Source organism: Tursiops truncatus, chromosome 5 (genome assembly GCF_011762595.2).
Source record: "Tursiops truncatus isolate mTurTru1 chromosome 5, mTurTru1.mat.Y, whole genome shotgun sequence".
Taxonomy (NCBI): domain Eukaryota; kingdom Metazoa; phylum Chordata; class Mammalia; order Artiodactyla; family Delphinidae; genus Tursiops; species Tursiops truncatus.
In genome coordinates, this window is record NC_047038.1 from 121,062,195 (window position 1) to 121,074,798 (window position 12,604).

The 12,604-nt window shown below is 44.7% G+C and overlaps 1 protein-coding gene across 4 annotated transcripts in view; it reads left to right on the top strand.

Moving 5' to 3' along the window:
* Nucleotides 1-1,825: 1,825 nt before the first annotated feature.
* The window catches only part of TSPAN5 (tetraspanin 5), a 174,886-nt gene continuing 164,107 nt past the window's right edge, over nt 1,826-12,604 (top strand). For all 4 annotated transcript variants that reach the window (XR_004526770.2, XM_019926447.3, XM_033857379.2 and 1 more), the window contains exon 1: nt 1,826-2,232. Coding sequence is in view for 3 of the 4 variants with exons in the window: in XM_019926447.3 (XP_019782006.1) it covers nt 2,152-2,232 (81 nt within the window). In the remaining variant the exon portion in view is untranslated. The remainder of the gene's footprint in view (nt 2,233-12,604) is intronic.

A 12,604-nucleotide genomic window follows, 5' to 3' on the forward strand; every position in this document is an offset into this window, starting at 1 on the left:
GTTTTATTTATGCACAGAAAGAATTACAAAATAGCACCAGTAGGCTTAGGTAAAGCTTGTCAGTGCCTTCCTGTTAGTAGGGAATCTGCTGCTAAGAGCAGACTTTACCTTTCAAGCCCACCAGATTGGTGGTAGTACTATGCTGTGTGTTTTGGGTGGGTGGAGGACACTTTTGAGGGTTATTTCATCCAAACGGCTCAAGTCACTGTTAACCAGTGTCATAATTCTAGAATCTCCTGGTTCTTCCACCTTTGTGGGGACCCTGGCTCCTACCTGTGGCCTCAATATAGCCCCAATTCCTCTCAAGGCCAAGTCTACTTAAGTGCGATTTATTGCAAGAAAAAGTAACTTCTTGCTCCTCCACGTAACAGGTTGTCAACAAGCTAGCTAGTTTTTGAGAAAAGTGAGAAGTGGTTAACCAGGGAAGCCCTAGGACAAAGGTTCTCAAGCATACTTAAGTATCATGTGAGAGCTTAGGAAACATACAGATTTCTGTGCCCAGTACCAGGTTACACGGGGTGGTACTGGAAAAATTTCCTGATCTCATCTCTTTGTTTCTGAAGCTTTGTTTCTGAAGCTTTCTGAAGCCTTAAAAAAAATTCCCACAGATGTTTACACACAGTTCTGAGCGGTTCTTCATTCTTTTTCCATGAAATACTGGTACCCGCTTTTCAGCACCTATGAAAGTGCTCCAGGCGGGAGGCAGATACACAACTATCGGGCACACCTTCTCAGGTAGGGCTCCAATATAATTTCCAGGCACGTTCCATCCTTCCTCAGAGGTCAAAAGCTTAACCGTTCATATCTATAAACTCAATTCGGATTCCCCGGAAGACCGTCCTGGAACGCCTTGCTGGATTCCTTCTTAGAGTTAAGATCAGTCAAGTTCCTTCGGCACTATTCCGTCTCGTGGGAGCATTTGCAATCCGGGTTTCTGTTGTTGGCAACTGGCCCTGGGGCAAGGATTGTATCCCGGGTCAGGATTCCTTTGGGCCATCTCTCCTTCCGCGTCCCCATTTCTAGGATAAGCTTATTTCTCCCGCAGGTGGGGAAGTTGGGTTGGAGCCGCATTGGGATTCGGGGGCCTTTCCTATGCAACCCTCCCGATTCGCTCCCCCCATTTCCCATCTCTCTTTTCTCCCCCTTCCCTAACACCTTATCCTTCCCCTTTGCTCCCAGCAAAGTCTACGACCCCTTTCCTCTCCGGCTCAGTGGCCCGGCGTCTTCTATTGCCACAAAACCAGGTGGTGGAGCAGGAGGCGTGAGTGTGGCTACACCCAGAACGGAGGCTCGTCCGGGGGTCGCGGGGAAGATTCTCACTCAGGATCCCTACTGTTGCCCCAAAGCGACCCTTTCCCCCGCGTCCCTCCAGAAGCTGCCTGCTGCTGCCGGTGGCAGAGGGGGACCCGCTGCTCATCAACCCCCGTCACTCCTCCAGGCTGCTCCCAATGGGCGTGCTCCCCGGGCACCCATACTTCTCCCTCCGCCCGGCCATCCTCCCTACCTACCCCGCTGCAGTGCTCGCGGGTCGGCGGCGCTCCGGACTGGCCTGAGGAGGGGCGAGGATGGAGGGAGCAGCAGGAGCGGAGAGCGCTGGAAGGAGGGGGCGGCGCGCGTACTTCGTCCCACCGCCATCCGGGAGAGCCCGAGCCCGTGCGCGCGCGCACCTCGCTGAGGCTCCGGCGGCGGGAGGCGGGCGGAGCTGCGGGCGGCGCGGGCGGAGCGATCGGCGGGCGGAGCGAGGGGTGGGAGGGAGCTCGCGAGCCGGCAGGCGGGCGAGGAGCGTCTCCTCCAGCATCTGCCGCGGCCGCGTCTGCCCGGAGACTGACCGACGGACGGATCGTCTGGCGGACGGGCTTGGGAGCTCGCCTTGTGCTCGGGGTCAGCTCCAGCGAAGCTCGGGGCTTGCAGCACGCGCTTCCCCGCCCGCTCGCGGCCACCCCGGCTCCGGCGGCCTCGGCGCGCGAGGGGCTGGACGTGCGGGAGCCGCTCTCCGCAGGTCGGTCCTTGCGCTGCTCAGCCCCGACCGCTGCGCTGCGGCCCCCGAGCGGCGTCCCTGAGCCCCAGCTCCCCGCCGTGCTGCTCCGAGCAACGGTGCTCAGGGGCTCCAAACTCGGGCTGCCGGGGCAAGTGTCTTCATGAACCCAGAGGATGTCCGGGAAGCATTACAAGGGTCCTGAAGTCAGTTGTTGCATCAAATATTTCATATTTGGCTTCAATGTCATATTTTGGGTAAGTTGGAGCGCTTCTGGGATTTCGACTATCGTGGCCGATCGGTTCGCGACGATTTCCCCCACGTTGCTCTCTGCGTTTACTTTTCGCAGCCCCTCGGGCGCTTGCGGTAGCACGGAGAGGCATTTGTCTTCCGCCTTTTCAGCCTGCGCGTTGGAGAGATAAACATTTAATCCTTTCTAGGAACGCGAAGAGGTAAAAAGAAAAACCGAGCCGGAAAGGGGGCACCCAGGCCTTGGGGTGGCTTTTTAAGGGAGGAATAACGTGGATGCAGATGAAAGAAAGGGCTCGGCAGTTTGAGAGATGAGCAACCACTCGAATGAGATTTGCTCCGGGTGGGATATGGATGTTGGGCTGAGCGTGGTGTCATAACAGGGAAGGCTAATCGGGCAGACCCGACCCTGAGGTCCACCTTCTAACAAGGATCTGATTGGACGAGGGCTTGGCTCCGTGTTGCCGCGGCTGGTCTGTGCCATGTTCAGCGTGTATCTTCTTGCACCATCTCGGGCTTTGTGTAGGATGCAGATGCGGTGGTATACGGTTCTGTAATGTGCACGTAAATAACGCTTCCTGCACGCTCTTCCCCTTCGTCTGGAAAGCGCTCCTTTTGCGTAATGGACTGACCAGTGGGCGTGTGGGCTGGAGGGCTTTATTTCTCTCTCTGTATTATTGTCAGGATAAGAAGAAGTCACCATCAACATATGTTTCAGTGTGTCCGTGCCTCACGTCCTCCTTTCTGAGGAGTGACATAGAGCGGGCCGTTTTGGGGAAACCTTGGAGAAATGCAGAGGAGAAGGTGTACGAGGCATGTTTTATGGGGCTACTGGGAGAGCAAATGCTTGAAGGAAAGATTCAGACCATGCTCTGCTGGCGCTACAATGTGCTGGGCACCTATTGTAATTAGGCTGGGATGCCTACTCTTTTGTTTTGTTTGAATTCTTTTCCTTGATCTCACAAACATGTTCAGCGACCAGACAAAGAGTTCACTAGGACAAGAGGAAAACGTTGGTTCAAAGACCGTGTTATTTTTCCTTTCCTTTCCATCCCATCCCATCCTTTTCCTTACTGGGCACTCCTCCTGTCCCCCCACTCTTCCCCCCATGGAAAGTAAAGATGGTGGCTGTCTGGGGTGGGGGCGGTTCTCCAAGTTGCTGTTCAGTGTAGGTTCAGTGTGAGATAAACAATAATCTAGTCGTGGGATCAATAATAATCCACAACAGTCTTAACACAGGGTGCATTTATTTTGATTCTCCTTTAATTTTGGCCATACGCTGTAAACATATACATCGATGAGAATAGTTGTCAATACAGCTCTTTATATTCTTGTTTTTTCTGCCACACATGTACTAGGCTATTTTATTTTATTTTTTTCTATTTTCTGTAGGAGTACCTTGCACAGCTCATGAATGTTTTGCAAAAGGAAATGGGAGGGATTGGAGACCACTTTCTGTGTCAGCATGTCATCTGGCCTCAGGACTGATGATGAAGGGGGAAACATGAATAAATATCAGATCTAGTCTTTCACAGGCCATTTTTGCCAGGGATTGGACATGATTCCTGTTAGCAGTCACCCCCCTCCCTGCAGTCAAACACTGCTACAAATATAGGAAGAAGAAATTATTTTCTTTCCTTGCTTCCTTTTTTTCAACCCTTGTTGGAAATGTTTAAAAGTCACATTTCTGGGTGAGGCATTTTGATTTTATCTGAACTTGAAACTTTCATAACTTTGAGAGTCAAGGACTACGGAATTGGGACTGGATCTTGTTGGCGTAGTGAGTCCAGGCCTCTTGATTCTACTTGAACACTTCCAAAAGTTGCACATTTCAGCAGCCAGGCAACAAAAAGTACCTAGGGGCTTTCTCTGCAGTTTCATATCAGGAGGTGGAAAAGAAATAAAGGGATTTGGGCCTATTTCCCTGACAGTTTGGTGTCATTTTATAGTGTACAGAGGCACATTGAGTATTTTCTGTGGATTAGGTTGTAGCAAAACCTCTGGAACTGTGGAGAGCTTCAAAGAATTGCAGAGTGCTTGCATAGAGAGTTGCAGAAGAGAGTCACGTCTTATCTCATTTCGAAGGTCTTCATCTCTTGGGGGAAGTTTTATGGGAAGCCTGAAAAGAGATGTAGGCTGTGGAACTAAACCAGCTGCCCCAGGCAGAATTGTTACATAGATGCCTTTGTTACAAGGGCCCTTCTCTTACTCTGCTTTCTACACACCTTGTCCCTCCTTTCTGTGCCTAAAGCCTTCCACTCATATACACCCTCATACCTTTCCTATCCTGCTGTCTGCTTCAAAATTACCCCATATTGGAATCTCTGAGTTTTTAGTACCCTGGTCTCTAGAGTGATGATCAGCAGGAAGGTAGTCATGATACTTGATCCCAGTAACTCAGACTAAGATGTTATTGACTGGAGAACTGGGGTCAGGAATGGGCAGCCTGCTTCTGTAAATTTGTTATTGCTATTACAAATTCTGTAAATTTGTTTTTGCTACGTAACAAACAACCCCAAAGCTTAGTGGTTTTAAATAAAACTTTAGGGCTTCCCTGGTGGTGCAGTGGTTGAGAGTCTGCCTGCCAATGCAGGGGACACGGGTTCGAGCCCTGGTCTGGGAGGATCCCACATGCCGCGGAGCAACTGGGCCCGTGAGCCACAACTACTGAGCCTGCGCGTCTGGAGCTTGTGCTCCGCAACAAGAGAGGCCGCGACAGTGAGAGGCCCGTGCACCGCGATGAAGAGTGGCCCCCGCTCGCCACAACTAGAGAAAGCCCTCGCACAGAAACGAAGACCCAACACAGCCAAAAATAAATAAATAATAAAATAAAATAAAATAAAACTTTATTCTATCTGACAGTTCTGTGATTTGACCAGGCTCATGTGGGTGATTTGCACTTGGAATGGCCCATGCAGTTGCATTGAGATGTGGCTGGACTGGAGTTAACTGAAGGCTCACTGGAGTGGGATGCCCAAGGGGGTACCAGCCAGATTTGTTGGCTAGAGCACCTAAATGTGGCCTCTTCCTGTCTCTGAGACTGGCGGAAGAAACTTCCAGTCAGTGAAGGCTACTCCCGGAACTGGCCCAGTGTCAGTTTCATCTATTCCACTGGTTTAAGCAGGAGTGGAGCCTGCTCAGTTTCAAAGTGCTGATGAAGGAAATTCCCTCTTTTGTCAGACAGGTGTCAGGGTCGTGTGGGTTGTGGCCATCTTTGGAAAATAGAGTCTTCTGCACTGAGCCTTAATTTCATTTATAAAGGAAAGCTAACATTATCGAATAGAGTTGCAGATTCAAGGATGCAATCAGATAAGATATTACCCAGCACAGTGTCTCAGTATTTAACAAATGGTGAATATGGTCTGTGTCATTGTCTCCAGACTTTGTACTAGTTCCATCCTGGCTATAAAACTTCTGGAATACCTTAGCCTGCTCCTTTGGCATCATTACTACCAGGTAATGATGCTCCTCTTAATATCTGCCAAGGAGATGAGGCGAATGGATTCCACAGATTGGATCATCACGTATTTGAAGAAAGCACTATGGATCAGTGGAAGCCTTGAATGACTTGGGAGAACCAAGTCATTTTTCTCTTCTCTTTGCTGTACAACGATTAGAAAGCCTTGGATCCTTGAGGCCAAATTTCTCTTTGATGTGCTTGCAAATATTACATTGTATCTTTAAGTGGAGGTTTATCCAGGTTTGATGGCAGAATGTTGCATCTCATCTGTTTCCACAGGGCTTAAATTCAGAGAGGAGAGAGATTTAGGGAACCTTGCCGGGGGCATAAGTATGAAGTCTTATCTTATGATTCACTATAAATTGTAAGATGTTCTGGAATGATGATACATCAGCAGTTTATAAGTCATAATTTTTGTTTTAATTTGCTAGACATCTGTTAGCTTCGATGGCAACCATATGGGAGTCTAAACTGCCTTTTGAATTACAAGGAGATGGTAGGAAGAAAGCTAAATATGGTTATGAAAGTGTCAAATGGGAAAAGTGTAAGAAGGGTTTATAGACCTAAGTGGGGAAAGTAATTGAATACTGACTTGCTTGCTCTGGCCTCTCACTCCTGGGTCAGTGAGAAAGCACTGAAGCATTCTCACTTGATGATATGCCTGGAAGATTGAAATAAAGCCAAGGGGAAAAGTTGGAAAACCAAATAATGTTTCACCCACCATAAAATTGCCGAGGTGAGCTCATTTAGATGGATTACTCTGTCTTACTTAATACGTCCACAGTAATCGTTAGTCCCTGGCAAAAGGTGAAAGTAACCTGTATTTTAACAGAGCTTTATAAGTACGACGTCTTTCTTCTAAGCATCTCAAAGCATCTTCCAGGCATATTATGACATCTTTGTGACAGATGTAGAAATTGGAGAACAGAGACGTGGAGTGACGTTTGAAGAACATATCAGGGTTCACTTTTGGAGTGTTAAGTCTCTTTCAATAACTATAGCCCTAGCTTCTCATTTGAATCTTATTTTAGAAGATGCTTGTTATTCTAAACTAAAACATCCAGTAAGTCATTTACATCTGTTCATAATTGAAAAGTGATAAAATTTTTGCATATGTCTCAACACCACCCGCAAGCACACAAAAGTTAGGATGAAAATGTTAAAGAGTATGATAGAATAATAAACTATTGTGTAGTCTACTGAAAATTCATAAATGAAAAATGGAGTATTAAAGACTGTTATTAAAGTGTTATTAAAGTATTAAAGTGTTCTTGAGTCACATGCTTCTTTCTATGTGTAACACTGATGCCTGTCTTAAAATTCTAACTACAGGCTGCTGAATCACCATCCTTCTCTAGAATATAAGGTCTCCAACTGCAGGGACTGTCTCTCAGTTATTTTCATAAGCTCAGTGTCTAGCATATTGTCGGAAACAGTAGGTGATTAATAAATTTTGTTGAATGAATGAATTATGAAATCATTGGCGAGTACATAGGCATCATCTCCTCTAACTTAGTATTCAGTGAGGCATTTTCTCTCGAACATCCTGCCAGCCCTCCTTAGGATGGATCTGTTTGGGGACCACTTTAATCATTTGAGAGTTTCATCTTTCCTGCAAACTAGGTGTAGTTTTCCCTTGGAACTTCCATCTTCCTAATATACTGTTGTTGATTTTTAATTTTATTTGGAAACTGTCTCATACCTGCAGAGACATTGCAAGTAGTACAATTTGTTTTTATCCTGAATCATCTGAGAAAAAGTTGCCAGCATGACGGCTATAACACCAATACTTCAGTGTATATGTTCTAGGATGTTCTCCTAGATAACCACAGTATAGCCATCATAGCCAGGAAATGACCACTGATACATTACCACCATCTAAATCTTAGCTCTCATTCAAGTTCCCGGTTGTTCCAATCTAGAGCAAAGAAATTCAGTTCAGAAGACACGTTGTAGTTAGTTGGATCTTTTTAGTCTCTTTCAGTCTTTCGCTGTCAGGTTCTTGACACTTTTGAAGATTTAAAACTAGTTATTTTGTAGAATGTCCCTCAATTTGGGTTGGTCTGCCATTTTTTCATTCTTAGATTCAGGCTGTGCGTCTTTGGCAGGAGAATTACAGAAATGGTGCTGCGTTCCTCTCTTTGCATCCATCAAGTGGCACTGATTTCTGTTTGTGTTTGTTCCATTAGTGATGATGGTCACTTGATTAAAGTGTTGTCTGCCAAATTTCTCCACCATAAAGTGACTCTTTTCCCTTTTGTAATTTATACATATTTTGTGGCAAGTTATTGTGAAATTATGTATTAAAAAGCCCATTCCTCATCAGAATTTTGATCGATTTGATCTCTTTTGTTCCAGTATGTTTTAATTAAACTGTTACGCTCGTTACTTACTTTGATGTTCCCATTAGTTCCAGGTTTGGCAGTCAGTGGCAGTCTTTTCATGCCCTTTAACTCCCATCACTCTTTGAGCCCTTCTTTGCTTTCTGGCAGAACAACATGTTCCAAGCTCATCTTTTGTATCAGCCATTTCTCCAAGGAGCCCTGGTTCCTTTGCATAGAGAATGATATTTAGAAGCCAAGATCTGGTTGCTAAGTGTGCTCATTGCTTTGAGGCTATCACCACCCCTGGGGCCTCTCAGTGGACAGGACTATGGAATATGTGTACGTATATACACATACGTACACATACACACGTTTACATCTGCATTGCTATATCCAGCTATATATTTTGAAAACCACGAGTTCACACTGGTATCTCAAATCCCTATCTGACACGACAGGGTTTATTTTAGGTTTTTCCTTTTCCATATTTATAACTCCCTTCTTTGACAGTAAGAATCCTAGCTCCAATTGTTCTTAACGATTTACTTATTGGATTAAATCTCCCCTTATGTAGGCAGTCTTCCACTGCTGCCCCTGCCCCTCACATGGTTGCCCTCCTTAACTGCTTTTGCTCCAGCATGCCGTGCCACAACCTCCTTCCCACCGTGAACACCTTTCTCTGATACCCTGCTCTGGGCTTCCACATCCCTCCCCAAACCTGTTCCTGGACAAAGGCTTACCTTCCCTTGTCCCCACTTTAGGACTGAATATTTCAGGAAAGAGAAGGGGAAGGGCCTAGGTTACTCTTATGCATACAATATAAGACTTATCTCCCTGGGCATAGACCTTTGTTATTTAAAAACAGCCATGATGCCATTCCTAAACCCTCTGCTTTCCATCTTTAAAGGCTCTTGGTTTTTCCATGTCTTCTTCATATACTATTTCCAGATGGTTCTTTGCCCTGATTAAGGTACTCTGCCTATGGTCCCATTTGGACACACCTCCGTGAATGTCGCGACCAGAATGAAACACGTTTTTCACACACCATTCCTACCATCCAGAGAGCGGTGGGTTGTTATTCCCAAACTCCCCCTTAAGTCTGTAGCCCAGGAGGCAAGAGCCTGGATTCATCTTTGAGTAAGTTCCTCTCACACATTATTTTCTCAGTTGCTCATCTAAAATACGGCGAAAATAATTCCAGTAGCTTGCAGAGTTATCCAGTATTAAATGGGATCATGCATAGGAAGGTGCTTTCTACAAGGTAAATCTCTCAGTACAAATAGTAGTTATTAACCCAGGCTAAACTGCATATGCTTTTCCCGGTAGCCAGAGAACATAGTTGGCTCAAGTTGTGTTTCTAGTGAAATGAAACCTTCATCTCTTTTTCAAGTGAACTTCTGTTAAACCCATCTCCCTAGACTAAGTGCGAGTCAGAAGCCCTAACCCTCCAGTTAGTTATTTGAATTTAGATTTAGTACTACATATTTATTCCATTTAAATGTCTTATTCTGACCCGGTGGTTTTCAAACCATGCTACCAGCAGCACTAGGCTTCCTTGAGGTGTACCGGGGCCTGAGTGGGTTTCTGCCCTCTCTTTCTCCTGGAGAAGCTCAACCAGTAGGTTTGATATTTTGAGATATCGTGAAGGGTTTTGCTTGCAAAAAGGGGTCTACTGCTTAAACAAACAATTGAAAACCACCATTCTAGCCTTCAGATAATTTTAAATCTTGAAGGTCAAGGCATGTTTAGAAAAAATTATTCCTCCTATGGGTTTTTCTCCTATGGGTTTCTCTTCATGCAGAGGACGTCCCTCTCCCTGATCAGGGGTGACTTCTGTAGGATTAGTTGATATTTCAGGTGCCTTTATAGGCACAGCAGCATAACCAGTGAATTGTTAGGAAATTTCAGTCTGATTCTGAGTCTGTAAGTCCGGGATGGGGCCCTGGACTGATTCTGTAGGTCCACCAGGGAATCTGATTCTGTAGGTCTGGGATGGGGCCCTGGACTTAGTGGGGATTTTTTTGGTTTTTTTGTTTTTAATCCCTGCAGGTGATTTTTGCCTTTTGGGAGGTCTGAGGTCTTCTGCCAGCGTTCAGTAGGTGTTCTGTAGGAGTTGTTCCACGTGTAGATGTATTTCTGATGTATCTCTGGGGAGGAAGGTGATCTCCGCGTCTTACTCTTCTGCCATCCTCCCCCCTCCCCCGCTGCAGGTGATTTTGATGCCCAGCTGAGGTGGAGAAGCTCTAGCTCGTTTTTCTTAGCAAGATGTGGCATCTCTTGCCATTACTCTCTGGAGGGGGAGCTGGGAGTGGGTGGTATAGGGCTATGACCAAATGTGACTGATTTCACCAGCACATGAAGCTAGTGTTCTTTGCTTATGAGAAAAAAATAATGTGGCCTATTTTATCCCTCATGGAATTGTTTTTATTAATCCAAAAATGCCAGTTTATTTTTAAACCTGAAAGCCCTAAAAACAAAATGAGAAAATCTCTGCTAAAGAGAACCTCTTGTGCTGCAATTAGTAGGCTAAAAATTAGCATCATATTGGGATAGGAGCTAGTTATTTATTCGACAGGAACATTGAAGAAATAGACATTTGTTCCTTTGCCCTTGCTGTCCTGCACACTTCAGCACAGTGGACTGGGTCTAACCACAGCTGCAAGACAGCAAACGATCCTCCCCTCCACAAACCAGCCTCCCTGTCCAAGGTGCCCTTCCTTTCAGGCTGTTTCCAGAGGCTTCCTTCCATGCCCCCAGCCCTGAGTATCTTGATCTGGGGGTGGGAAGAAGGGGAGTTGCTTTCTGCACCTCTGTGGCAGTTCCGTTGACTTCCCTCTGCTGTCATGCCAAGCGGGGACATTTCTTCTCTCGTATCCAACTTTGCAGCACTGTCACGGAGAGCTGACAGTAAAGCAAACACAGGAGACCCAAACCTGATATTTGTCAGTTTTCCTTACAAAGAAAAGTTTCAATGTAGAACATTCAGAGTGTGCACAGTAAAGTTTTTCATTTTTTCCCCTGATGTCTTCCTTTTCATCTACCCCTTTTAGAAACAAAAAAATTAGGTATTCAATTATGGCTAGGCACCTACAGTGGAAATCTTTTGAAAGAAATAAAATTTTGAATAAAAATCTAAATGATTTCTCTGAGATGTTTTACTGGGGCATATAGTTATCAGCACTCCTAAACAAACATACCCAGAATGGCGTACACATCCTGTGGTTAGCGCTATGGTATTATCTGTCTGTACATAAAGGATTGTTAATTATGAAATGTAAGGTATAATTTTTAAGTAATGTAATCACCAACCTCAATAACAAAATATCAATGGTATTTGGCCAAACATTTTGGCTCTTCTCACTGAAAAGGCATAGTGATGTTCTATACCTCTTCCAGCTACTATTTACTATTTGGATAAGTATTGCAAGACACAGGGCTCTTTTTACTTGTTGAAAAATTTCTTTCTAAATTATAGTTGGCGCTTAGTCCTGAATTTCTAAAAATCTGGAGGGAACAGCTGTTGTTCTAATAAATATTCAGGCCAGCTATTTTAATGCTTTGTACTTAAGTCATCCTAATAAAAGAGGAATACTTGACTTAAGCATTTCTCAAAGTATAATGTTTTGCTTCCAACAAAAATTTCCCCCAACTGTTAATATTTCCCCCAAAGCAGCCTGAAAACTTAATTCTGCCAAGTGAGTAGTTCTAATCACTCCTGAAGCATTTAATGCCCAAACTCAGTTTTCCTGTTTTAAGGTACAGTCCTATCAATATAGCTCAGTCCCTTAACATGTGAAGATTCCGCAGTCACTGACCTTTAAGGAAGATTCTTTATAGGGTCGAGTATTAGAGAGTGATAGAAGGTTTATGCTGGGTTGGACATTCTGGTGCTCTGGTGGTAGGCAGGCAGAAGTCTGGTGTTAAGAAGTTTGGGTTTTGAGTATGTCTGGATTTTTACCCAGCTCCATTCGCAGGCTTGTGACCTTAGACAGGCTACTTAAGGGCATGTCTCCCATCTGCAAAATGGCGTGCTTAGCAGTAGTATTAACGTTGTTATCAGTAATATTAGGACCCAACATCTACCTCAGAGTCATGAGGATTAGAGGAGTTAATATGTATAAACTGCTTGGAATAATCAATAGGTATTAGCAATTATTACTCTATTCTCCTCAACACCCATAATTTCATTTGGTGGTTTTTTTTTCTTGACTTCTTTCAGAACCATTACAGTAATCTTACATTGTAACATGTATTTTTTGTTCTCTGTAATGTTCTGCCTACATAAGTACATTCCCAAAATAACTAAAGGAAAAAAAAAGATCTAACAAATGTTCACAGTGTTCTTTTCATTGTAATGAATAGCATGTAATTCTTATCATGGATACCAGACCATGAATTCATGTCTATTGTTTGTTGTTAATTTGCCCATTTTTCTTTACCCGTTAGCTTCACTCTTCTTCATTTTCTTTGCAAAATGAAACTGTCTCATATCGGTGTTTTGTACTGGGAAGTTGAGTTTCTGATGTTGGACTCTGGTGTTAGGCCTAACACCGGGGAGAAATAGAAACATTTTATTAAAACCTGTTAAATCGGGAT